General features: G+C 40.9%; 1 protein-coding gene across 8 annotated transcripts in view; it reads left to right on the forward strand.

The window, feature by feature from the left end:
* LOC134528462 (liprin-alpha-1) overlaps positions 1–26,492 on the forward strand; it is a 100,652-nt gene that overhangs the window by 32,100 nt on the left and 42,060 nt on the right. For 6 of the 8 annotated variants that reach the window (XM_063362097.1, XM_063362099.1, XM_063362102.1 and 3 more), the window contains exons 2-12: positions 7,143–7,244; positions 9,538–9,702; positions 10,797–10,871; positions 11,636–11,770; positions 12,577–12,654; positions 14,249–14,416; positions 15,762–15,881; positions 18,373–18,510; positions 22,343–22,499; positions 23,041–23,162; positions 24,400–24,512. In XM_063362097.1, coding sequence (XP_063218167.1) covers positions 7,143–7,244; positions 9,538–9,702; positions 10,797–10,871; positions 11,636–11,770; positions 12,577–12,654; positions 14,249–14,416; positions 15,762–15,881; positions 18,373–18,510; positions 22,343–22,499; positions 23,041–23,162; positions 24,400–24,512 — 1,373 coding nt within the window. The remainder of the gene's footprint in view (positions 1–7,142; positions 7,245–9,537; positions 9,703–10,796; positions 10,872–11,635; positions 11,771–12,576; positions 12,655–14,248; positions 14,417–15,761; positions 15,882–18,372; positions 18,511–22,342; positions 22,500–23,040; positions 23,163–24,399; positions 24,513–26,492) is intronic. The other 2 variants (XM_063362101.1, XM_063362105.1) reach the window with 1 other exon arrangement.

Consider the following 26,492-nt stretch of genomic DNA (forward strand, 5'->3'; position numbering starts at 1 on the left):
GAATGTAAGGTAATATAAATATATGTGTATTAACTGTAAATTATATATTATATACATTGAATACCAAGTATTATCGGCTATGTACATGGTTATTAAATAACAATAATAATTCAGCGAACCTCGATAAATTTCCAATTTTGAGTATTATCAGGTTGTTTCCATCATGTATAGTCATATTTCGTTAAGGGCGAGAGGTAGAGCTCTCGAAGTGGTTTCATTAGATTCTGGGTGCCAAAAATAGTATTCAATGACACCAAAAAAAAGCATTACTTGTGTTGAACTACATATGCATCTGAAAATATACTATATAATACATATATGTATATAATTTATTTGTTTTACTTTTAAATATTACATAATATTAATACGTATAAATACGTAGGTATTGGTTTTTATACAGAGTTAGAGCAGTGGAGTAACGAAAAATATAGAAGTTAAGTTTTTCTGCAAAATTTACACAACAATGTTAAAATTCCTCTAAAGTTTAAACTGTTAAAGGCAGAATAATAAAATTATATATATATATATATATATATATATATATATATATTCTCGAAGAAAATTTTATTCTCTACAACTCCTTTTCTTATGACTTATTCGTAGGATGAAGTACAAAAAAGTTAGTCAAATAAGGCAAAAAAAATTATTTATTCAAAATTAGTGACTTTCGAGGGCAGATACCTTGGTAACTATGTAACATAGCGATAAAGTAAATAGAACAAATGTTGTGGAACGTTTTGTCCGCTTTAATTTGGTACAGAGTAGTATTTTCGCTAGGATGCATACCGTTCTTCCCTGCCGCCCCCCCCCCCCCCGCACACCACCCAGGAGTGGGGACTTTTAGTATGTTTATCTCCTAACAAGTCCAAAAAAGAAAAATCCCAAAGTCTAAAATTGTGTTCCTTTCCTATTACCTCTACATACCCTTTTTTGGGCATTCATTGACTGGACTATCATTTCTTCCAGGAAATGGCAAAATAAGCCAATTATTAAAAAAAAAAAAAAAAATACATTCAGGGAAATTTTAGTATAAATTTTTTTTGTGAACTCCCTTACCGTTCTTGAAAAATACGTTAGCCCGAAATGGTTTTCGATGCGCAGTTGTTCGTACCCGCGAGGCGCTAAGCTACGTTCAACAAATAAAAACATCTTATAACTGTAAAATTAAAATACAAACAACCCTATTGCAAATTTTATTTCAATATGAAAAAGTCTACAATAATGTTTACAAGAAACAAAATTGCAATAGCAATACACAAATTTCGCAATTTTGTTACATATTTAACATATGTATTATTTTTAATAAAGGCAATAAAAATGACATACTCAATATTTGGAATAAAATAAATACCTTAAGCCCTACATAATTGCTGCGATATTCACAATAAATGATTTTCTTAAATATAGTAGTTAAAAGAACATCGTAAATAAATTATGAACATACATTTTATGTAAAAGGAAAGTGGACACTATCACACATGTGATTCGTGCGTGAACAGTCGTCGCAGGGAAGCCTCCGTTTCACAGACGAGAGAGCCAAGCGCCCCATCGTGCATCTTCGTTTTTTTTTTTTTTTGGTTCATTGTAATTCATGATAACTAATGGTCAATTAGGTTAGGTTAGCTACATTATACATAATTTAAAACATTGTGGACGGTTGATTTGGTTACGATAGCTACATTAAAGATACTGCGAAATCATGTAAACGGTTTCCTAGCCCTGGATAGCTACATATTAAAAAGTTATTTGCTAAGCAACCATAAAATGATTTTACAGTATTTTTAATGTAGCTATAATTACCTAATATAACCATCCGCAATGTTTTAAAGTATTTATAATGTAGCTAACCTATCCTAATCGACCGCAAAATGTAATGCCACGCCGGTCTATACAATGAGATAGAACGGAAAAAAAAAGCGAGCATGAACTTCGGAGAACTTCGGATGTGTTTCTCTCGTCTGTGAAATGAAGGCTTCCCCAACAGGACGTGATGTGATTCGTGCGCGAACAATCGTCGCATGTCTCGTGCCGCGGTGAGGGCGCGAAGGGGGGAATGGGGTAGAACACGGCCCCACAGTGCTTTCAAGTACAGCCGGTCACGACGTGTTGCCGCTATGGATCGGCGAGAGTCGGAGACCGGGGAGTTGAGTGAGCACACGGCGCGGACATGCGGACGGCTGTTCGCTTCGACGGTGCCTGCGTGAAGTCGCTTGCCCTCAAAGGCAGCTCCACACGGCACCCGTTTGCTTAACAGTAGAGACCGGAAAAAATTTCGCGAATTCATCTCGCGACAGGCTAAAATACAAATAGTTACACCTCAGTTCTCACAACTCACCTGGATGACTCTGGGCCAATGAGAAACACCCGACCAAAGCTTTATCGAAACACAGGCTGCCACGTTGGGACTTCTCACAAGACAGCAGCCAATGAGTGGGTGGCATTTGACCGATAGTACGTATAACTATGGAGTTCATCCTACAGGCCATTGAACCCGCGGATTTTTCCTGTCCCTAGTCATAAACATTTCAACTGACGGAAATGCTGGTGAGTGGGTTGCAGTGTAGACTATATTGACCTAAAACATTACATCCTCGCGATAAATCGCCCCTGGGTTAGGGCTGTGTACTTTTCGCGAACATAGTTACAGGCCAGGTGTGTGTTCAGAACTTTTGCGTCATTGTCCTGTGCATCGCGGTTGGCTGGGTTCATTCCAGGTGCGTGTCCTACTGTCGGCGCACCAATCGCAGCCATCCGGTGCTGAGGCGAGCGCGTCCTGAATGGCCCGGCCGAACAGGGTCGTGGCTTCTCCTGCAGACCAGACAGCCAAGCCGGCGTGGGCATATCCTTTTGTGGGAAGCCTTCATTTCGCAGACGAGAGAGCCACACCCGAAGTTCCCCGAAGTTCCCCGAATTTATGCTCGCTTCCCCCCCCCCCTCCCTTCTATCTCATTGTATAAACCGGTGTGGCATTAAATTTTGCGGTCGATTATGATAGGTTATCTACATTATAAATTCTTTAAAACATTGTGGATGGTTGGTTATATTAGGTAAGTATAGCTACATTAAAAATATTTACAATGAACAAAAAAAAAAACACTCGAAGATGCACGATCGGGCGTTTGGCTCTCTCGTCTGTGAAAAGAAGGCTTCGCATCCTTTTTTAGTCGAATGTGTGCGACCAGATTTTTTTTATCGCAAAAAATTTCATGTTTTTTTACGGATTTTTTTTGGGGGGGGGGGGGGTAGGTGAGTTGCCGACTGGGTTGACAAAACGTTTTGTTGACTACAAAACATTTTAAATAAAAGACGAATATAAATAAATAATTATGCAGTATCTACTAATATATATATTTTTAAATTTTACTCGTTATCAGCAATCACGTTTGCAGTTGTGATGTTTATTACTGACTCGCTAGTTAGTCCAGACAAATTAGACATTCGAGTTTGCATTGATTCCCCAACAAGCTGGATTTTTTGCACGGGTCTTGAATACGTCATTACAAATGATGTGTCAAAAGTCCCCATCAAAATGCTTGTCCGTTGTTTTTTTTTTATTCGAGGCCAAAGGTCACCAATTTCTTTTACGCAAAAAAGCGTGTATATCTGAAACTATAAGAGCTGCCGTAAATATGGATCAAAGTTTGTAAATCGCGGAATTCTTTACACAAAAGGTATGAATACTTTTTGACGTGATAACGTCTTATAAATATCTGTGAACGCCGGCTGCACGCAAGAAAAATTGTCACGTTCCGCCTGAGCCGAGCGTGCAAGAACCGGCCAACCACCGTGCGAGAAAATCTTCTTTAATATCAAACAGGTTAAGGCGGGCTTTTTAACTTATTGTTCGTGATTATATTTAAACAAATTATTTAAATTCAATTTGCAAAAACTGTAAATAATATTTGAAAATTAAAAAGTATGCAATTTTTCATCAATGATTTCTTATGACGTTATCACGTAAAATTATCTCCCGTAAACCGACTTTACAGACAAACCCCCTTTTTTCCCTATGCATAGCGGCCGTGAAGTTGAATGCTGGAATGCTGGTAAGCACACGAGGTGTGATATAATTTAAAATACAGGGTGTCCGTGGAAGACCACACTTTTTTTTTTTTGGATTAGATTGAGAATGAATTTCTGAGACAGGAAGTCTTTGCCGATTTTTGATCTGACCCATAGGTAATTAGTAATTAATTAAAATAGTTAACCATTCATGAGCGGCGCGCACACACATATACTCGCTTACTGCTGCTTGCCCCCTTATACTCTTGGCGCGCCGTGAGAGACAGCAAGCAGTAGTACCTCGCGCTTTTCTCTCTCTCTCTCTCTCTCTCTCTCTCTTCTTCTTCTTCTTCTTCTTCTTCTTCCTCTTAGAGTGCGCTCATCATTGGTTAACTATTTTAATTAATTACTTATTACCCATGGGTAGAGACCTGCAAAATTCGCGGATTCAATGACCTCCAGGATAGACTCTACTACACTCTACACACTCGGTCAAATGCCGCCTGTTCATTGGCTGCTGACTTGTGAGTCGTCTCGACCGAGTGTCTGTGATTCGACACTTCTTTGAGCGAGGGTCTCTAATTGGCTCTCACTACTCCAGATTAACAGTGAACTAATTGTAGAAGCAGCGCTAAGGTATAATTATTTGAATTGTAGCATATCATGAAATTAATCCGCGATTTTTGCAGGTCTCTACCTATGGGTAGAGACCGGAAAAATTCGCGGATTCCTTTCGAGACAGACTGGAATCCAAACTCGTTTATTTTAATGCTGCGTCAGTGATTTGGACCGCAATTTACCTGAAGGACTCTGAGCCGATGGCAAACACTCAACAAAAGAAGTATCGAATCATAAGAATCGCAGTAAACAGGTGTCCCTAGTCGGTAGCCAATGACCAGGTGATAGTTGCCCGAGTACATAGAGAATCGTGGAGTCTATCCTAGTGGTCATTGAAACCGCGAATTTTTCCAGTCCCTACCTATGGGTCGGATCAAAAATCGGCAAAGACTTCCTGTCTCAGAAATTTATTCTCTATCTGATCCAAAAAAAAAAAAAAAAAGTGTGGTCTTACACGGACAGCCTATATGGGGTGGTGGTGGTGGGTCGCACTCGCGCTGAGCGAAGCCCAGCCCGTCCTGCCCGCTTGTCGGCCGGCGCGGGAGTGGTCACGTGTCGTGTGCCGGGGGGGGCGTGAGAGCTAATGGCCGGCGGCATTAGCGGTGCGTGCGGCCGTGCCCGCTGCCTGTGTCACGAGTCACGACACCCGGCGCCCTCAGCACGGCCAGTTGTGGCCGGCTGTCTGACGCTACTGCCGGCGGCTTCGCACACGACCATGCGACTTGAGAACCCAAGATATCCGAGTGGGGTTTGTCTGCTTCGAGCACTTAACAATGCGCCGGGAGTGGATGTGTGGTTCCGTTTCAGATTTTTTTTTTTTGTAAACTGTATTTTTCAGGAGAGTGAAAATGGTTAAAAATGCGTGTTTCTAGAATAATTTTAGGCGTGTAACGCACGGTGCAGGTCTTTGAAAGCACTCAAGGGACTTGCTTTGCACCTTTACGACATGTGATGTCGTGTTTGCCGTCCAGATCTCACGACGAGAAGACTGCGCGTCGGTCCCTTTAGAGGCGACGCCGCTCTGGAAGAACCCCTCCCCCCCTCCCCCCTCCCCCTTCCTTCGCTGCCCCTGGATGACCCTGGGCCGGTGGCTTCGTGTGTGTGTTGCGCAGGAGACCAGCCTGTAAGCAATCTGTGTCTCGAACTGGTCGAGTGTAACGCGAGGCACTAGGGCTTCTTCCAATCAGAGGCCAGCTCCTCTACTCCTCCTTCTCGGTTGAATGATTTTTTGCTTTGTCTTGTGTCTGTGATCCTGATAACGTATTCGAGTACACGTTGTCCCACGAAGGGTCAGCGGGTTGAACCCCCCAAGAGCCTGGGTGGCTTGGGCCAGGTGTAGGTCAGTACTCGTCACAAAGAAAGGGCCGAAGAATAAACACGTGAAGAAGGCTTTGTAATCTGCCAATGAAACAGCTTTGCAGGGACGTGCATGTGTTCTAGCACAACCACCGGCTGGAACTGACTTGAAACTAGCGGCAGGAGCAGCATGTCGGCTACAATGTCCTCGTCCTTCGGCCACTGCAGGACTTGCTCGTGCCAATGGGCTTCCTCTACACACTGCGTGGTGCGTTCCTGCAGTCTTGAGAAGGTCGCGTGTTCCCACGCCAGACCCAACTGTTGTACATACTCTAGCCACTTGTGATGTGTTCGTTTGTCTGCCGCCATGTGTAGTGGATACCACATCATCCTGTTCAAACTGCTTCTCTGCCAGTGAATGTATTGGGGTACACCGTGGTGTGTCTAGCTACCTGGTTTATTGCTGAAATCATCGTACCTCTGTGGTCCCCGTGAGAGGTTGTCTTCATGAGCCATCTTCATCAAGAGCTGTTTGTTCTCTCACTGGCGCGCCTGTGCAACCAGATCTCTCTCTCTCTCTCTCTCTCTTAAGTCCTCCCTGGTCCTCCATGGTTCTTCCTGGTCCTTTGTGGTTCTCTATGGCCCCCCATAGTCCTCGTCTCCCCAAGGTGGACACGAGTGCACACAGTCGATGCTATGGGCGACAGTCTCAACACTAGTGTTCACTCCACGTGCCATCTTTATCACAACTCAATTAATAAATGACTTGTTTAGTATAACTGATTATTAGGAATATATATAAAATTAATTATTGATGTATAATTAATAGAGACCGGAAAAAATCGCGAATTCATTTCGCGATAGGCTAAAATACAAATTAGTTATACCTCACTGCTGCCTCTGCTATTGGCTCACAACTTACCTGGATGACTCTGGGCCAAATGAGAAACACCCAACCATAGCTTTATCGAATCACAGGCTGCTACGTTGTATCGTCTTAAAACACAGCAGCCAATGAGTGGGTGACATTTGACCGAGTGTACGTAGAACTATGGAGTTCATTGTATAGGTCATTGAACCCGCAAATTTTTACGGTCTCTATGTGTGATTAATAAATGAAATAGTTGGTAGATGTGCAGATAATGACTTGTAGTGCGAGTGTGGCTGAATGGACACACGGCAGGAGCTGGTGTGCATTGGGGGCTGACGGGGCGGTGGTGTTGCAGGAGTTCGCGACGCTCACCAAGGAGCTGAACCAGGCCCGCGAGCAGCTGCTGGAGCGCGAGGAGGAGATTGCGGAGCTCAAGGCAGAGAGGAACAACACGCGGGTGAGCTGCTTAGTCATCGTCACCTTCATCCCTTTATCATGTTTTTAAAATGCTTCATAAAAAGGCTGAAAAGGAAAAAGTTTTTCCAATGTTTTCTAACTATGAAAAATTTTTGTAAAAATTTTATAACAAATGAGGAACAAAGAGCACAATTTAAACTTTGTAACCGTGCCATAAACTGTAGAAAGTTCCGTAAAGACAAGCCAAGACTCCGGGGTAGAGATTGGGGAGATTTATCCAAAATGAAAGTCTGCCTATGCTTCTGGTGCCTTGTGAGTAGAGGCATCTGGCATGGGCGTCGCAAAGATATATTTTTTTGGGGGGGCCTGCAATTGATTTAGTTTTTGAGGAATATCCATCCCCTGGAAAAGGGGTCCGGGGGTCCTCCCCCGGGAAAATTTGGGGTTTGAAGGTGCAAAAAGATGGTTTTTAGGCATTTTTCTTTCCTAGATATTCTAATTATAGTTGGTTGCAATATATATTTTTTTTTATAAAAAATATTTTCAGAGAACAAATTTGTAAAAACACAGTGCTCACATTACCACGATTGGACTAAATGCACCATGTGCAACATATAGGTTATATCACAGAATTCATATTTTTAATATAACTACGATACTAAACATATTATTGGAGGGGTCGAGATTGAAGACTTATTATTGGGGGGGACGTGTCACCCCCGTCCCCCCCGGTTGCGACGCCCATGCATCTGGTATTCCCACACTTGTAACCTGCATCTAACTATATACCTACGTCCAGCCTGTGCCTCGGGCATGCTGAGCAGAGTCAGCTCTGAGCTTGTTTCCTTTCCCTATCTGTCTGCAAGCCTCTGTTTGACTTTGTTGTCGTTCAACCATTTTCTGTGAAATTTTGTGTATTTAAAGAGATTTTAAGAGTGTACATTCTGCCTCATGTATATTGTGTCAAAATTTGGTTGTAAACACAATAATTTTACTTTGGTCATTTATTATAAATTTTATAATTACAGAGTGATGCAGTTGAATGGAAATGTGCAGAAACTGTAGCTTCCAGCGGCTGGCTGGACATATGCAGATAGAATAAGAGACCAAATATTTATTATAATTGGCCCTATTCATCACAAAAAGTAATGGAAAAGTCTTACTGGCTTCTAGAAAACTCATAAAAAAAATTAACTATGTCCCTTATAATGAAACACAATTTAATGTGGGCAGCTAAATGTAAGTAATGTGCATGGTAACCATCAGCTTGACCGATGCTGGTAAAATATGTCAGCCATTGGGCGTGGGGTTGTTTAGTTGTGGTACTAACAAGTGGCACTCAGGTGTGGTTTCTTTGAAATAACTTAAATTTTAAAGGTTTAATTTTGAAGGGTTATCAAATCAGCAAAAATCATTCATAACTGCAAAAAAAAAAGAATTGTCCATGCTTTTGAATAACTTCTCTGGTTCCTGCATTTTCTTATTAATTATTTAGTTTATGTTTTACTTGGCGGTTTTGTGTGTTGGTTTAATTGATTTTTTTTGTCTCGTCTTTGTGTTTGTGTCATAGTTCTGGGGTTACAGTGTGTAGCAGTCAGATCACTTGTCTCCTACCATTTAATCCGTATTTGATTAGTGTCAGAGGGATCATGCTTTTCTTATAAGATCTTAGAAAGTCCTTAGTTTCCAATTTGATATTTAAGTTCCCTTTAAAGTCACATTTTCTTCTATTGTCCTTTAAAAGCCTGAATTGTAGTTTGCTTGTTTTGCAGTAAAGGAGTAAACTGTGGCTGGTTGCCAAAGTCCTTAAAATGAAAATGTAAATGAGGCATCTGCTCCATGAAGCATCTATAGAGAGGCTTTTTAAAAAAAAAAAAAAAAAAATCTAGTTTAATGCAATTGGATACACCCTGGTCAAAAATGATCACTACTTGTGTAAAGTCAAACATTAACTTAATGAATTGTTATGCAAGAGCTAACAGAAGGTAGAATATTTTCATTGTTCATTGTTTTATAACTCTTGAAATGTTTTATGGAATAGTGACAATTGCCTACCTTTTAATTGCAAAAAACAATTTCCATTTTGTAAAGTTTAGTTCTTGTTTTGATATATACACAAAATTTATGAAAAAAATTTCTTGAAAGTGCTTAATTTGTTTGGTTACAAAGGAAGCACGAACCATGCAGGACAATGGCAGGATCGACAGTCCATCACCACCATGACAGAGCCCACTATGCGAGGGTCACTGTGTTGGAACACGGGCTGACGTGTAGCGCGTGGCAGAGAAGTGCGAGAGAGAAACTGCGATGTGCCGTGCCGCACGGTGTTGCAGCTGTTGCTGGAGCACCTGGAGTGCCTGGTGTCGCGGCACGAGCGCTCTCTCAGAATGACCGTGGTGAAGCGCCAGGCGGCCGCGCAGTCCGGAGTCTCCAGCGAGGTGGAGGTGCTCAAGGCCCTCAAGTCCCTCTTCGAGCACCACAAGGCCCTCGACGAGAAGGTAGGTCCTCCGCGATGCCTCGCAGTCCCCCATTGTGGGCCAGCCGCAGATACATGCTGAAGATGACGTTGTTTGTATTTCAGCGTATTGCAAAAAAAGAAACGAAGAAATTTTCCAATTTCTAATTATTATCAACATGCTGATTTGAATTCTGACAATGTCTGAAGAAGGAGTCTAGCAGGGTGCAGGAATGCAGGAGTGGAGGCTGTCTCAGGAGGGGATTTTGCTGGGGGGGGGGGGGGGGGTGAAGGAATCAGGGATTGGCTGCTGCTGATATAAGAGGAAGAAAATGGTTTATAACGTGCAGTGAGTATGGAGTAGAATAGAATGTCTGAAAGAACAGTATAATGGAAAGTGAGTATGAGCTGTGGGTAAATCAGGTATGGAGGGAAATGTAGGGGAAGAAATCTATCGAGAGAGAACTAGCTGCTTGGCGAACTGCAGTTGAGCGGGCTTCCCCGAAGGAACTGGACTGGTAAGGTCAAAGGTCAGTCCAGTGAGATGCAAGAACATCGTCACTGAGCAACCGTGAACGGACACGCTGTCTTTAGTTTCTTGAATGGGCCAAAAACAGCGTCCTCCTTTTTCGCTTGTCACCCACCGTGTCAGTATTCTAAAAAAGAGAAATTGTTAAGAAAATATTATTTCCAAGTAAGATGAATGCTTTAAAAACTCAGCAACTTTTTAATACTTTTTTTTGAAGTTATACCTCTTTAGGTGTTTTATTAAAAAATGATCAGTACAATTTTTTCAAGTGTATTTTCAAGTGTTTTCATATAAGGGAGGTTAGGTTGTACCGTACCCACTTCATTAGGTGCATTATAGAAAAAATAATGAGAATTAATTTTTACGATGTAGACGCAGCATGCAACAAAAATTGACAGAATGAATAAAGGCTACATAAAATAAAAATTATGTATTTGCTTTCAAATCATATACTTTAGTGATTGATATTGTATACGTGTCCATATAATTTAAAATCTTTTTATTGTGAATATTAGTGACAGCAATTGTGAATTTAAACTTTATTTAAGTGTCTTTGTATAAGTGAGGTTATGTTCCTGTATGTATAATTTATTTGCATATTTATTTAGGTGCGGGAGCGCCTGCGGGTGGCCCTGGAGCGGGTGGCCACCCTGGAAGAGGATCTCACAGCTACCAAAGACGAAGTGAGTGGTCGCACGAGCCGGGTCTGTGCCGTCAGCTCTCGGCAGAGTTCGTGCACTCGGGCAAACAGGGATAAGCTAGGGAATTTAAAGGTCTCTTCAAAACGTGGGAAAAACAGGGAAATCGACACAATTTAAATCACCAAACTGGAGTAGTAATATTCGATTATAGTGTTTTTCTCTATTGTTTTAAAACCAGGCTCTGTTTTAATCACAAATTCATGTGTGGTTATCGTTAACTAAATGTAAGAATGACAACCATTGAATCAAATGTGTGTTGATTTAATGATTTGAAGCACTAACAAATGCTGATAATCATTCACCAGGTCAAACTCAATAATTCACTGTTTGAAAGTTTAAAAATTAGTTATTTTATTTTACCGACTGGCAAGTTTTGGTTGTATAACTTGATGGAAATTACGACAGTGGAAACTGTGTTTGGGGAAAAGTATTTACTTCAATTTTACATGTTGATTGTTGAATGTGGTCGAAACATGTTTTGATGCATAATTTTATGTTATGTGCAAAATTGATTAATGAGACTAGAAAAAAAATGTTTTATTGACGATGAAATCTCAGGGAATTGTCGAGAGTCAGCGATTGGAAACCTTCTGTCTTGTTGCACCTAACAAACAGCTTACAGACAAGTATATTTACTTGGACAGTTTGAAGTGGTGGCAGTTTTAAAGTGATGATCAGTTTGAGAGTTTAGAGATGTTGTATAGTAGTTGTGGGTGAGATGCAGTGCCTTCCGCTCCGTGCTTCAGCTGCAGCAGTACAAACTGGGGCGCGCCATCGCGGCCACGGACAACGGCAAGCCCAAGGAGAGCACGCAGACGGACGCTCCGCTCACAGACGACTCCAAGCAGGCGGAGCTGTCCATCCTCGGCCAGCTGCCCAAGGTGACACTCGCACTCGCGCTTTCCCTGGATGGCCATCGGCTGGTCGTTGAGGAATATTTGAAGATAGAGCTTCAAAATATTTTAAATATTATCATTTATATTCTTCAATTATTATTATTTTTTTTAATTTTAGAAGTTTCTGTTTGAGTTGACAAATTATTTCGTGTCAGGTTTGGGCCCAAGCTGTCAAATATATGTACTCATTTTGACATTTTGTTTAGTGTACGGAACTCTGCGGGTGGAGAGGTTTGTTCACGCTGATCATCTCGCAATTGGAATGCAACAGGTGTCAATTATGATTTTGCTTTTGGCTGGTTTACACTTTAAAAAAATAACATTAACAGTAACAGCAGGTCGTGCGCACAAGATTTTGGCCGTCATGTTTTCAAACTTTTGATTACGATAGCGTCTAGGATGGTCGTACGCATGGGGAGGGGTCTTTCACATAGGAGGGAATAGATTATATTTTATTTCTGTTACGGCCGCATGGCGCAACAGCCGGTGAGAGAAGAGTGGGACTGAAGATTGTAATGCCGTATGGTGCGTTCTTTCCTCGGCCCTTCCACGGTGCAGCATGCTTATTATAGCAAGTGTTCATTTATTATTGTGTATGATGCTGTCTGTGACATCCCACGGAGGTGCGACCGGTAACTTGCAGGGGAGGGAGTGTTCCAACGATGCCCGTGGTGGGGACTAGAGCCCACGACCCGGGTCTGGCCACTGCGTCTAGCGAGGGTACAGTCCCCCAGTGTCATGTGCAGGCCGTAGGGGTAGTGGGTTTCAAGGGGGTGTGTCTGTGTGTCCAGCGACTGTCGAATGGGGCCATCGAGCCGGACTCCGACATGGCCAGGGTCATCGAGCTGCAGGACACGGTGGAGAAGCAGGTGAGTGCCGTGGGTCGCGTCGCGTCGCGCCTCGTTGCGTTCAGGTGCGCCACTCGCAGAAACGCCCGTCATCAACGGCCAAGCTACTGTCTCCTCAGCATCGCTAGATTCTTTTCTAAATAATTTAAATTCAAGAATCAACATTTTTGAACCAGAAATTGCAACTACGTCAGTATTCAGTGCCTGTGTTTGTTGTGGTTGAGTTCACCGATCCAATCCCAGCTCCCCAGCATGCTGCAAACAAACGAGCGTCGAGGCTGCATTGAGAGTGGTTCGGAGCCCACAATCTTGGAGTCCTACTCCTTTTGCCCCTGTGCATAACTACGTAAAGTTAACCTTTTAAACAAACATAGCTCATTTTTTTTCAACTCCAAAATCTTATAAAACACATAAGCCTTTTTTAAAAATACCTGTTTATTGTTATTTGAATTCTCAAAGATTATTTACTGTTTATGAAGACTAAAGATAAATATTGTGCTTTCATCAGATATTTATATTATTAATCATCATACCATAAATACATAATTTTTTAAAATTAGTATAATTTATTTGGTGATGGATTTTTTTGTCCATCATGCTTGTAATGCACGTAACTACTGGATTTTTATTCATCTTAGCCTCAAGAGGTTCAACTGATCAACTTCATATTTAAGGGTATTGAGAACAAAATGATAAAATAGCTTCTAATGGTTTGAGGGCAAGTACCATGTTTTATTGCATAATCATCGCACATTTTATACTAAAATCAAGTTGGAAAAGTAGTGGTGCAATGATTATTTAAAAAAAGATTTTTTATTACGCAAAGTTATTCATAATAACAAAACCTATTCAAAGAAAGTATGTTAATTTAAAAAGTAGAGTATACAAAACCACGCCAAACAATTTAAATTAATAAGTCATAAAACATTTTGTTCAACTTTAAATAGAAAAACTAAAACTGAGACGCGAACGTGAGTCGGAGCGCATAACTATCGTAGTACTCACCACGAGAAAGCGTGGGCTATCAAATGTAGTTAACTCGGCACCAGACAGAGCGCGCGCGTTGCATGCAATCGATGAGCTATCTGTGTCGATGTTAGACTACGTGCGCTCGCTCTGTACGGGAATCAACATAACCAGACATGAACGATGCCAACTGGCGCTGGATACATTTTCATAAGCGGCACACAGCAGCAACGAAGACGAAACGATGAAGTTTATAACGTTTGAAAACGTCTTCAAAAAAGAAAATTTACTCATCGGGCAAATTCGTATTTCTGTTAATCAAATAATTAAGCTGTAACATCCGAATGAATATTAGATTTAAACTTTAAAATAAATTGTTTTATACTGGAAAATCTACGTACACAAAGCGCTCAGAATCTAAAAACATTGTGCAACGTTTATGCGAGAAATTTTTTTCTCTCCAAATTTTGATGTCCTAAAATAACGGTGCAACGATTATGCGCGTGCAACGACTATGCGATAAAACGTGGTAGTTTTACTGGATGTGGGCAGCGCTGACGTCTCCAGGAGACAGTGTGAGCGAGGGTAACCGTCGGCGGCAGCGGGAGAGGCGGACTGAGGGGGCGGGGCGCTGTGGGGGGGTGCGCAGACGACGGAGCTGGGCGCGTGGCAGCGGCGCGTGGCGGAGCTGACGAGCCGCGTGGCGGAGCTGGAGGACAGCCTGGCCAAGACCCAGAAGGAGCTGCTCAAGGCGCAGGAAGGCAACGTGAAGCTGCAGCGCGACCTGCGGGAGAACGTCGCACAGAAGGAGGACCAGGTGGGCCCCGTGTGCCCCCGACTCCTCGCTGCTGGTCCCATCTAGTTGTTCATTGCTCCGTAACAACTTACCAACCACTTTCAGAATTATTGTTGATTTAAAAACATATAAAACAAGGCTGTGGATACTTTGTTCTTCCACTTGACAATATGTTTTTAGTTTACTTAATATTAATTTGAAGTACCTAATATATATAAAGATTATTATTTATATTGTATTATAACTGAAGTACCCAGAGTTGCCCGGGCTTTATGCAAGTGTTAAAAGGCTTTGTGTAGTGGTTGGAAGTAGTCTCTTCAAACTCTAGGTAGACGGGCATTCCCACCCCCCCCCCCCCCTTTATTTATATAAAAATGTATATACATATATATATAAAACTTTTTCAAGCTTGAGGGTACATATGTGTTTTTTATTCATCCAGAGCATACGGAGTTGTAGACAGTAGTTTTCTTATTATTTTGAGCATCAAGTGTGCAGAATTCCATCCAGAAGTGCCAAAATTCTGCATTTAGGGTTGGGAAAGGGGGATTGGGGTAGCTTTTAGAAATCTCATGATGGCATTGATCTTATTCTGGTTTTGAAGGTCAAGTGTGCAAATCTTTTCTTTGAACTCTGAGGAAATTGTAGATTTAAAAAAAAAAAAAAACACAGGCACTCTTTTTTATACATATGTATTTGCATTATTTTTCATCATTGGAAATTTTGCGTGTAAACCAAAGTTGACATCACGATGGCCTTAACTATGCGCAACTTTTATGAAAGTAAAAAAAAAATAGCGCGTGGAGTCCCTCCGGAGAAATATCCAAAGCTATAACATTTACAATAGGATTATGATAACTAAAGTAAGATACGAAAAGTTTGAGTTCTATTTTTTCAATATTTCTTGCAAAAATTGCATCAGTGGTAGTTCCCCATTTGGTTTTCACGAAGCTCACACTGTTTACTTCTCTGCATAGCAAGAATACCACGCGCATGTGCTTGGGATCTACCGACTCACTCTCTTTCTCTCTCCTACTTTCTACCTTTGTGTATCTTTCGTTCTCTCTCCCTCTTGCGTCGGTAATATCGGACGGAACTCGTTGCTAACGCTCGCGCATGCGTTCGAGTGCCACGCATTCACTCTCGCTCTGTCTCATTCCACTCCCCCTCCCCCAAGAGCGTTGAACGTTTAACGCAACCTTGTTGGGGGTCGCATTAGAAGTTTCACTTCAAAAATAGGAAATGTTAAAAACTGAAGTACGTAGATGATTATTCCCCCCGCCGAGAGGCAATGCGTGATGGCGGTGTGCCGGGGAGTAGGGTAGGTGCCGGGCGTGTGTGGGGACGACGCGCGGCCTGCTTGCAGGAGGAGCGCATCGCCACGCTGGAGAAGAGGTACCTGAACGCGCAGCGCGAGTCCACCTCGCTGCACGACCTCAACGAGAAGCTGGAGCAGGAGCTGCAGCACAAGGAGGCGCAGCTCAAGGTCCGTCCTGTAGTGGGTCACTCTCCAGTAATAAGTTTAACAACCCCCAACTACAAAACAAAAGCTTTATTTTCACCACCTTTTCACAGCTCCTTCCAATTCACCGTTACATGCCTCTCTCTCCCTCCAAAGACAAAATTACATATCCTTCCGCGGTCAATATTTGCACTTACTTCAACCAAACACACACTTCAAAGTAACATGAGCTTAACAACAAATAGACAAAAGATTTTAAACCACAAATTCATTTACTTTACCATTATTTAACAGCTTACAATAACTTCTGGCAACCTATAAAGAAATAGTTCCGGCACAATATGGCGGCAGCCTACAGCGATTTTCTCACAAATAAAGTGAAACGTCACTTGGCCAATCACAGCTAACTAGGTTACACCACAACACTTTCAAACACCTCTTGGCGCCAGCTGGACGGCCCTTCCTTACTCCTTCTTCCCCAAACCCGGCTTAAACTTAAATTTATAAATCACCTCTGCCAGATGTCACCAATGGAACAAAAGGAGTTACAGAAAAAAACATCTAAGGAATGTAAAGACAAATATTCCAACACCAAACACAACACAAGAATAAATATTTTTTTATATTCTCAAAACCCCCACGTTAAAGGAATCAATGTGAGGGTATGTCAGTGCCTAACCTCCTTACAGTCCGCGCCGACATTACCTCTTAACACTCAAGGAACAGTCCCTGATCCTTGTCGAATATTAAAATACCAGCTGATGCCCGGCATGCATTGCAATGCTTCATTCAATGATTTTTTTTTTTTTTGTAATTTTTTTGAAGTGGATACACATATCCATCTCTCTATATCTCTCTCTAATTATTCTCCATCCCTCTAACTATATTTATATATGTCACTTTATAGCAATGGAAATATTAAAAATCTATGTTTTTCATCTATCAATATTATTATCTATCTTTTTTACATGTCACAGGTGTGATATAGGTAAGTATATAAAAAAAACACGCAATGCAATCAGTGAAGAATTTTCAGAGATTTAAAAATTTTTTTAACAAACTAACATTTACTTTTCTATTTATATGGATGTCATTTAAAATAACTCATATACACATTATTGGTTAAACAGTAAATTTATCAAACAAATTGAAAAATGTTTTTACAAATTAAAATATTTAAACAGTGAAGAGAATTGTCATTTTTAATTTTAATAAAACTTCTGTCAGACTTTATATTCAAAAACTTAGAAATTTCTTAAAAATTCAATTGAAATATGTATTGTATATCACATTTATTTTTATATAAATGTTGATATTCGAGGTCATCATATTCTAGTGCATTCCAATTTGATATCCTCCTTTCGTTCCAGGTGTAATAAGAACTTTTGAAAGTTTCACGCCATGTGCGACAAAAATTGTGACACAAATTGTTTTAGACATAAGCGTTGCAATAATAATAGTGGGTAAAAACTATAGTCTATAGTGTATTCTTCTAAGAAAGTAACTCAATATTTTGTATCGCTTCTTTGAAATCACAGATTTAAAACATGTATTTAACTAGTAAAAACAAACAAAACAAAACCTTGAAAATAAACATGTCACTAAATTTCATAATTCATAGAGAAAAAAAATATATTAATGTGTAAATGTAATAATAATTTTTAGAATTGCTGGAAATTAACATAAACACAATTATCTCTTTAGATGATTCGAGTTATATGTCATTTTAAATTGCAGGTGGTCTTAAATCGAAGGTCAGCTAACATTGCAGGTAGTATTACATTGGAGGTAGTTAAATGTTCACTGTTGTCTTTTATTAAAATTTGTGTTATGTTGAAATTATTTTTAATTTTCAATGTCATCTTATATTTAGTGTTTGTTGCTTTACATTCGAATATATTTTGTGCTTTAAGACATCCTAAACATCTAAATCATCTTATTCAGCTGCGTAGTGTAATGCTTAATGTTCAAGAAATTTAAAAAAAAAAACTTATTTGTTCCCCCTTTAGAGAATAATATGCTATACAACCAGCTTGAACAATATACATATTTGAACATAATGAGTGTTTGCTAGGCAATGATCACGTATTTAACAAAAAAAAGGGGCGGGAAGGGGGGGGGGGGGTTGTCTGTAAAGTCGGTTTACGGACGATAATTTTACGTGAAAACTGATAACGTACATAATAAGAAAACATTGATGAAAAATTGCATACTTTTTAATTTTCAAAATATTATTTACAGTTTTTGCCAATTTAAATTTAAATATAATCACGAACAATTAGTTAAAAAGCCCCACCTTAACCTGTTTGGCGTTATGGAAGATTTTCTCCTGCGGTGGTTGGCCGGTTCTCGCACGCTCGGCAGAGTCGGAACGTGACTATTTTTCGTGCGTGCAGCCGGCGTTCGTGGATTTGTAAGACGTCGTCACGTCGGAGAGGTTTGTTTGTCGATGCTCGGTCGCGGGGGCGGGGTGCGAGGCTGAGCCGAGGCAGGAGGCAGTCGTGTGTGTGCGCAGCTGCAGGAGGAGAAGACGCGCGCCATCCAGGAGAAGCTGGAGCTGTCCGACCAGAAGCTGGCGCAGTTCGCCAAGCTGCCCGAGATGGAGGAGGAGCTGAAGATACGGATGGAGGCCCTGACCCAGGTGAGGGGCCAGGTACGCCAATCACGCTGTTAACCACTCTAGCTGCACCCACTCCACGAGCCCAATGCTCGCTAGCTAGCTGTTGTGAACACCGGTACGGACCCCCAGCACGGTTGGAACCAGTGGCGTAGCCAGGATTTGTGTATGGGGGGGTGTTAAGAAGCATGCCCCCCCCTCCCCCCCTCCCCCCCCTGTATTAAAGTAGGGGGTCCGGGGATACTCCCCCGGGAAAATTTGGATTTTAAAGTGTAAAATAGTGCTATTTTAGCAGTTTTAGGTACTTAAAATTTAAATATTGTAATGGTAAAATTTTTATTAATTTTTAGTATGAAATTTGTTTGAGTGATGAATAAGAAATTTAATTAAAGATTTGGTGCTAAGAGGGGGGTTTGAACCCCTAAACCCTCCCTCCCCTGGCTATGCCCCTGATTGGAACTTTCTGACGACTTCTTCTCGTCCTTCACTGAACCTGCCTGCTTCAGGATTGCAATACTTAACCCCCGCATGAATGGGCCCAGGGTTTTACCCGGGCCCAACTTAACTAGTCATAGTCTACATCTAAGATAGGGGAGTTAGTCATGGCATCAATCGCTGCCACGGCTGGCCAATCCCTAAACAAAGCACACTCTGCATGATGCTACCCTTTCAGCACGGCTGAAACCCGGCATGATTAAGCGTATAGGTTTTGGCCTGAGATGCATTCAGTCTTCCCTAACCCCGACCCTTCGCCAACTAATACACTTAGTTTTAGTGAGGGTAGGAAAAAAAAAAGTATTTCCATATGAAGACAAATATTTGCTCGTTTATAGATGTATCAATGTTACAATTTACCCTGTTTTATCGCATAATCGTTGCACCGATATTTTAATGTGTCAAAAATTTGGAGAGAAAAAATACCTCTCGTGTAAACGTCGCATGATTTTTTGGTCTCTCTGTTAGATTCCGAGCACTTTGTGTAGGTATTTTTTCCGTATAAATCGATTTATTTTATAGTAGAAATCTAATATATTTATTCAGACATTGCCATTTACTTATTTAATTAACGGAAATACGAAGTTGTCTGACGTGTAAATTTTCTTTTAAAGACGTTTTTAAATGTTATAACCTTTATCTGTTCGCCTGCGTCACCGCGATGTACCACTTACAAAAATGTAACCAGCGCTTGTTGGTATTATTCATGTTTGGTTATGTTGCTTCTCTTATAGAGCATGCACACTTAGTCGAATATCAATATTGATATCTCGCCGTATGCATGCAACGCACGCTCTCTGTTGAGTGCCGAGTTAACTACATTTGATGGCCCGCACTCTTTCCTGGTAAGTGTGTACTACGACAATAGTTACGCGTTAGTTCAGGCTCGCATTCGGGTTACGGATTTTGTTTTTCTATTGAAAGTTGAAGAAAGGTTTTTGTTCATGACTAATTAATTTAAATTGGTTGGCGTGCTTTTATATACTCTATTTTTTAAATAAATATACTTTCCATGAATGGGTTTTGTTTTTATGAATATTACCTTAAATTTTTTTTGCATAAAAATCGCACTAGTACTTTTGTAACTTGATTTTAGTATAAAATGTGCAACGATTATGCTATAAAACACGTAACTCTTATTATTTTATTTATTTTTTGCCTTTCCTAGCCTTACATTCAATTTGTAATTTTAACTGCAGTTTAAAACAGTTTTTTTATGCTTCTTGGCCAGGAACACTCAATAGTGCTAACTAACAAACTAAATTACCGATAGCACACTGGTGAACTTCTTACAGCACACCGATAAACTACCGAAAGTCACCAAGAAATTTTAAAATAAATAGTAACAATGTTGGAAATCACAAAAAGTTAGATTCCAGCATTCTTTTGTTAGCTTGTGTTTTGATTTTTGACACCTCACTTCAGATTATAGTTGAACATTAAATATAGCTAGTTGGAAACTGTTTATCAATCAGATGAATATTATCTCAGAAAACGTTTAGCTTTTCCACAAAAAAATGACAAGTTCCTGCGAATATGACCTATTTCATGTGATGGTTAATTCAACATATTTTATATAAATGTGACCCTGTGATATAAGAGAGTTGTTAGAAAACTTTTTATTAATGATCCCTAACAAGTCCGGGAGGGGTTACAGCCAGCGATATCCCATATGAATTAAGGCTCTTTAAGTTTTGAAATCATTAGGGCCAAAGTGCCGGATTTGATACCCTTATTTGAGTAAAATAATTTCTTTTGTCTAATCATTTTAAGCACCTAGCTGTATTGTGTGTGTCCACTATTCTGTCGCAGCATGCCATGTATGTAACGCATGCCTTAGTACCTGCTCGGTGCATGTGGTACTGTAGACACTTGCGAGTACCGCCGGACGCTGGTCCGTGCCTTGTAGAGTTGTGCCAGCAAGGGAACAGGGCTGTATGCTTGTGTCTAGTGCTGTGTTCCTTATGCAAGGCACGGACCGGCTTTGGTCAGGCATGTTGAAGTGCTGCATGGGGCCTAGTGTTACAAACACTGTTTCTGGAAATCAGAAACTTTAATCTCAATTAAGAAAAGAAGAATTTAATTTATCCCCTCACAGATACTCCAAAATACTACTAGAATCAATTTTAAATTGTTACTTGTTATGAATAAATTAAAAAATAATTAATTTAGGTATTCCTGCATTTAAAAGTATTAAGTTTCCTCTATTTTAGTTTAATGTTTCAATAGAATATTTTTAAAATCCCTCACAGCTACTTATGTACACAAAAATGTGCTGTTTAGAAATGCATAATCCGCTGGGCATTACAGTTTTTAAATTGAACTAAATACCTATATGTAACCATATTGTATTCAAATCTGGAATGCTTGAATTTCGGAATAAAAATTCCTTTCACAGGAATACTGTGATAGAAAGGTCGTTTTGTAACTGGTATAGGCTATAAATTTTTGAAACACAGGGACAAAAAAACCAACTATTAAACTATAGTTACGGTACTTGACTCTGAGACGCCATCAGTTCTAAGTTGCACCTGTCTATCAGTTCTTAAGTTTCTCTTTAAAGTAACATATAATCATCATATGAATCTAATATGCTCTTCAATACAAACAACAGATTTATTTGTAAAAACTGGAATGTTAGTATTGGAAAAGTGGTCCTCGTAAGGGGCCCGCCTCGTCAGGGGTGCATGTGTGTTAGTGAGGCGGGATGATAAGTGCGACGCTCGATGGTATTTCTAGCACGGTATCGCCTCTAAGCGCAAGGCTCTGAATTGACACGTAGTCTTCTCGTCGTCGCAGGATAGCTGTGAAATTTTAGCGGTGACCGCAACTTTATATGGCCGGTAAATGAAGATAAAGGTGTAATGCATGTCCCTTAAGTGCTTTTAATAATCTGTACTGGTTGTTTTACGCCTAAAAAATACTCTGAAAACATGCGTTTTAGCCATTTTATCTCTTCTAGAAATACAGTTTAAAAACATGATCCAAAATTAAAAGTACTTTTCGGGCCTCAGCGAACTCTTAAATGCTTTTCGTAAACATACCCCACTCGGATATCTTGAGTAGTTTTGAAATTGCGTTGTTTTTCCTGAAACTCTGCGCACCATCTGTGTGACCAGATAGGCGGGCCCCTTAAACAGTCAACTATTCCTACAGCATTGCCTAGGGTCGGATCTTAGGTTCTACTGCTCAACCTTGCATGTGTTTATTTCACCTGAGGGAGGTTTTTTTTCCGATTTGTGGAATAGCCTTTGTCTTTGAGAGATAAGTGACTCGCACGCCCCGACGCACGGTGCCGCCGGACGGCCGAGCTCCCGCCGGGTGGAGGGTGGCATGTGGAGCGCGTGAGCATGCGCGGCCGGGCGTGTTGCAGGCGCAGGAGCGGCACGGCTCGGCCGAGGACCGCATACAGCGGCTGGAGGCTCAGCTGGAGGAGAAGAGCGCGGAGCTGGTGCGGCTGAACCAGCGCCTCAAGATGAACGAGGAGCACAACGCCCGCCTGTCGTCCACCGTCGACAAGCTGCTGTCGGGTGAGTGCGTTCGGTCCCTGGTACCGACACTCTGTGGCAGTTGGTCAGGTGTGAGGTCCCGCTCCAACCTCCAGCGCGCAGCAGTAACTTCTTCTCGCGGCACGGTAGAGTCCCGACGAACCAAGTTAACGTGGACCATGGCAACCTCGGATGAGCAAAATCTCGAAAAACACAGATACAATTCGAAAAATTCTCACGGTTTCCAATCTACCCAGTGGTATAATTTTTTTGCGGTGATATTTTTCCAGCCTTTTTTTTTTTAAGTGCAAATAGTTTCAGGTCACTTCATGATTCGCCTAACCAGCGAATTCCGTCATTGATGTCGATTTCATTAAGGCTTTTTGTCAACAATTAGATCATTTTTGAGTTCCCCAAGAAAAAAAAAACTTTTTTAATGGTGTTTGCCGAGTGTGGCATTGTAAGTCGGCTGGGATGAAACAGGACCTTGGCTAGTCGCAGATCGGTTAGTTGCGACGACTCTACTGTTGTGCTCGTTGCGCCTCCCTTGACCCCTGGTGAGCCGTGCCGGGACGTGTTGCAGAGTCCAACGAGCGGCTCCAGGTGCACCTGAAGGAGCGCATGCACGCCCTGGAGGAGAAGAACGCCCTCACTCAGGAGCTGGAGAAGACGAGGAAGATAGCGGAGGACCTGCAGGCGGAGAAGGTGCATGCTCCTCATTCGATCCTCGTCTCCCTCCACTTGCCAGCTGGCCTGGCCCGCCACGTACCACGTCCCAGGCGCAGTACATGGTGATGTCTGTGAACCCGGCATTCTGTGCCCTGTTTGCCAGCGTAAGGGTAGCATATCTTATGCCAATTTTTAGATTTAAAAAATGTAGTGCGATCCATATGCGAAATATATAACCATTGGTTTAAAAAAGATTAACCGTTCACTGTTGGTTGAATATGCCCGTAAATAACTAGCCTATGTATGTTTTTAATAAATATAACTTCATGCACAAGTATAATTTGTTTAATTGAAATATCTCGGTAGTAGTGTGAAGCTCCGTTAGCACTGCAGTTATACGTCTACGGCGAGCAGGGTCGGCGCTGGCAAGTTGGTTTGTGTCTTAAAGTGCGGCTCTCATATTCCTCCAGCCTCGCATAAGTTCCGGTAATGTGCACGCTGGTGTTTATAGAAGATACTGACAAAGAATAGCTAGCCGCCTGTTCGCTCTCTGTGGCAAAGGGATAGAAAATAAAATACAATAGATGGAAGTGAACCTTGGGTATAAAAAGTAGCAGTATTTTCCTTTCTTTTTGTTAAGTAGAGTGGGAATTGGGGGCATTGTAAGTATAAGTATAATATGAAGAGGGGAGATGTGGTCAGACCCTCCTGTAGTAAACAGACAAAGGAGAACAAGAGGGTCAACACCAGAGCTGTATTTCTTACGCGGCAATATGCTGAGACACAGAACACGAAGACTTCACTTGTATTCTATTGGAAACAGATATATCGCACCCTGAGTACAAGACTATCTTAACTCAAAAATCAGTGCAATACTATCACAACTTAGATGCCATAGTCTTCACATATTCTTATATAATGTTTTCCAGAGTGCAACACTACATTATTTTCCATAAGTCCCGTAAAAGTAAATATAATATTGTGATAGTCTTGCAGTGCCTAGATAAAGATATTTTCCTGCTAATGGTAACAATATCTCAAAAACTCAATTTTTTGAGTTACGGTAGTCTTGCACTCAGTATGCAATATGGTGTTACCCATATTCGAGAGGGACATTAGGGTGAAAATGTTAGACTTAAACGTTCAAAATTATCGATGCGATCCATCGGCAGGTAAATCTGGTAATCTGGCATTCTGTCATTCTGTGCATTATGTAATCACACTGCTCAACATTCAGAATTTTTTTGATGACGCTCGGGCGTTGCCGTTGCAGTCGGAGCTGGTGAAGGAGCTGGGCAAGGCGCGCATGGAGATCGACAACGTCAAGCGGCAGATGCTGCAGCAGGAGATAGCCTTCAACATCCAGCAGACGGACGCGCTCACCAGGTGAGAGCCCCGTCCCACACGCCGGCAGCTCAGCCTTCCTCCCAGACGGCCCCTCAGACACGAGAGCATGCCGAGCCGTCGCATGCAGGGCCTTTGAAGGTTTTCATGTTGAGCAACAGTGCACAACGCAGGTTTTTGATGCATCTGGATTTGTTTTCCATATGTGCCACTTTAAAAATATTTTGATTTTGATTTATGTATTTTTTTTTATCATTGCAAGATGTAAATTACACATAATATTCCTAGTAACATTTATAGAATAATAGTAGGTTTTAAGTTATAGGTAGAGACAGGTGTTTTTCGCGATGCGCGAAATCGCGAAATATTAACGAAATTAATATACATAAACTTAAAAATGCGAAATTATCAATTACTTAGAGAAATCACGAAAAAAATTAAGAAAAAAACCAATGAAAATACCTAAACGTCCGTATTTTGATGACTCAATAACAGCAGTCGATTATAATCGATTGTTAACGACTTTCGATAGCCTAGGAAGTCGTATTTGTTTGTCGCGCTATCGCCTCGCCAGAGTCGCCACTCGCCACAGTTTGTTAAAATGGCGTGGAAGTAATTAACGTTTTTGCTCGGTTTCGTTTTGTAAAACGTTGATTTAAAAATGGTTGTGACAGTATTTGACAGGGCGGCGGAGTTTGCGAGCGAAGGATTCTATGTCTTTGACAAAGTGCAAAAAATTCTCATGTGCAAATACTGCAACGTTAGAATAGAGTGGCAACGGAAAGACACGTGCTTGAAACACATAAAAAACAGTGCCTCGCATAACAAAAACAAGGAAAGTCAACAATCCGGTGCAAAAAGGCAAGCTTCGCTGGAATCAGCCTTGTTGACTGCAAAAAAAGCAAAAATTGACAAGAATGAGTTCATTATGTCAACAACTCGAGCTTTTATCGAAGCGAACATCCCAATTGAAAAACTGGATGACCCGAAACTTCGTCAATGGATGCACAAGTACATTGCAGGTAGGTGCTAAAGCGTACGATATTTTAACAGTTTTGTGCATTCTTAAGCAGATAAACAGAACGTTACGATAATAAATTTTGTTAGGCCTACCTACTATTGAAATATTCATATAGCTGCGAGTCGTGTTTTTTACAGTACTTATTAGAAAAAGTTGATATAACCTAGTCACAGGTAAAAATAGACGTAACTAATTGGTTTTTAGGTTAGGACTTGAGCTTTTTTGTCAGAAAATTTTTTGAAACAGTTTCCAGTACTGTGCTTTGTAACATGATTAGGCCTAGTAAATATATGCATTTTTTAAAACCTGAACAATGCAGACAAAATAGTTTGTATAAATTGTGCAATAATATCTTGTGAATTATCCTACTCGGAATTGTGGTAGGCCTTACAGGTTACAGAGTTTAAAAGGCATACATAGGTCTAGAAAAGTATTTATTTTTGTGGTTTGTATAATTATGTTACAGTAAAAAATTTACAACACATTTTAACTATCCACCACTATCTTTTATTTTTTTTAAGGTGCCGGGGACTTGCCGTCTGCCAGTAGAATACGGAAAGGCTATGTTCCAGTGGTTATTAGCGAGGAGGAACAGAGGTTGAAAGAAGCTGTTAAGGATCAGAGAGTTTCCATTCTCTGCGATGAAACGTCAGATAGAAAGGGACAGTGTGTGTTCGTAGTCCTAATAAAAGTGCTTGGCTGTGGGGATGTGTCTGTTCAAAAACTTTTAGTTGGTGGTGTTAAAGTTCTAGCAAATGCAAATGCTACTGAATGTTTAGGCAATTGTAGGTGTTGTTCATAAGTTATGGATTCATTACGGGAACATTGTTTCGATAACGTCAGATTCTGCCAGATATATGGGAAAGTGCATCAACGCCATCAGAATCTTGGTGTCTGAAGATCTGGTTCATACACAGTGCTGGGCTCACAAACTGAACTAGGTAGGAAATATTTGGGCCATACAGTTAAGTGATTTGAACAACTGTGTCATACAAACCAAA

This window comes from Bacillus rossius, chromosome 1 (assembly GCF_032445375.1).
Source record: "Bacillus rossius redtenbacheri isolate Brsri chromosome 1, Brsri_v3, whole genome shotgun sequence".
Taxonomy (NCBI): Eukaryota; Metazoa; Arthropoda; class Insecta; order Phasmatodea; family Bacillidae; genus Bacillus; species Bacillus rossius.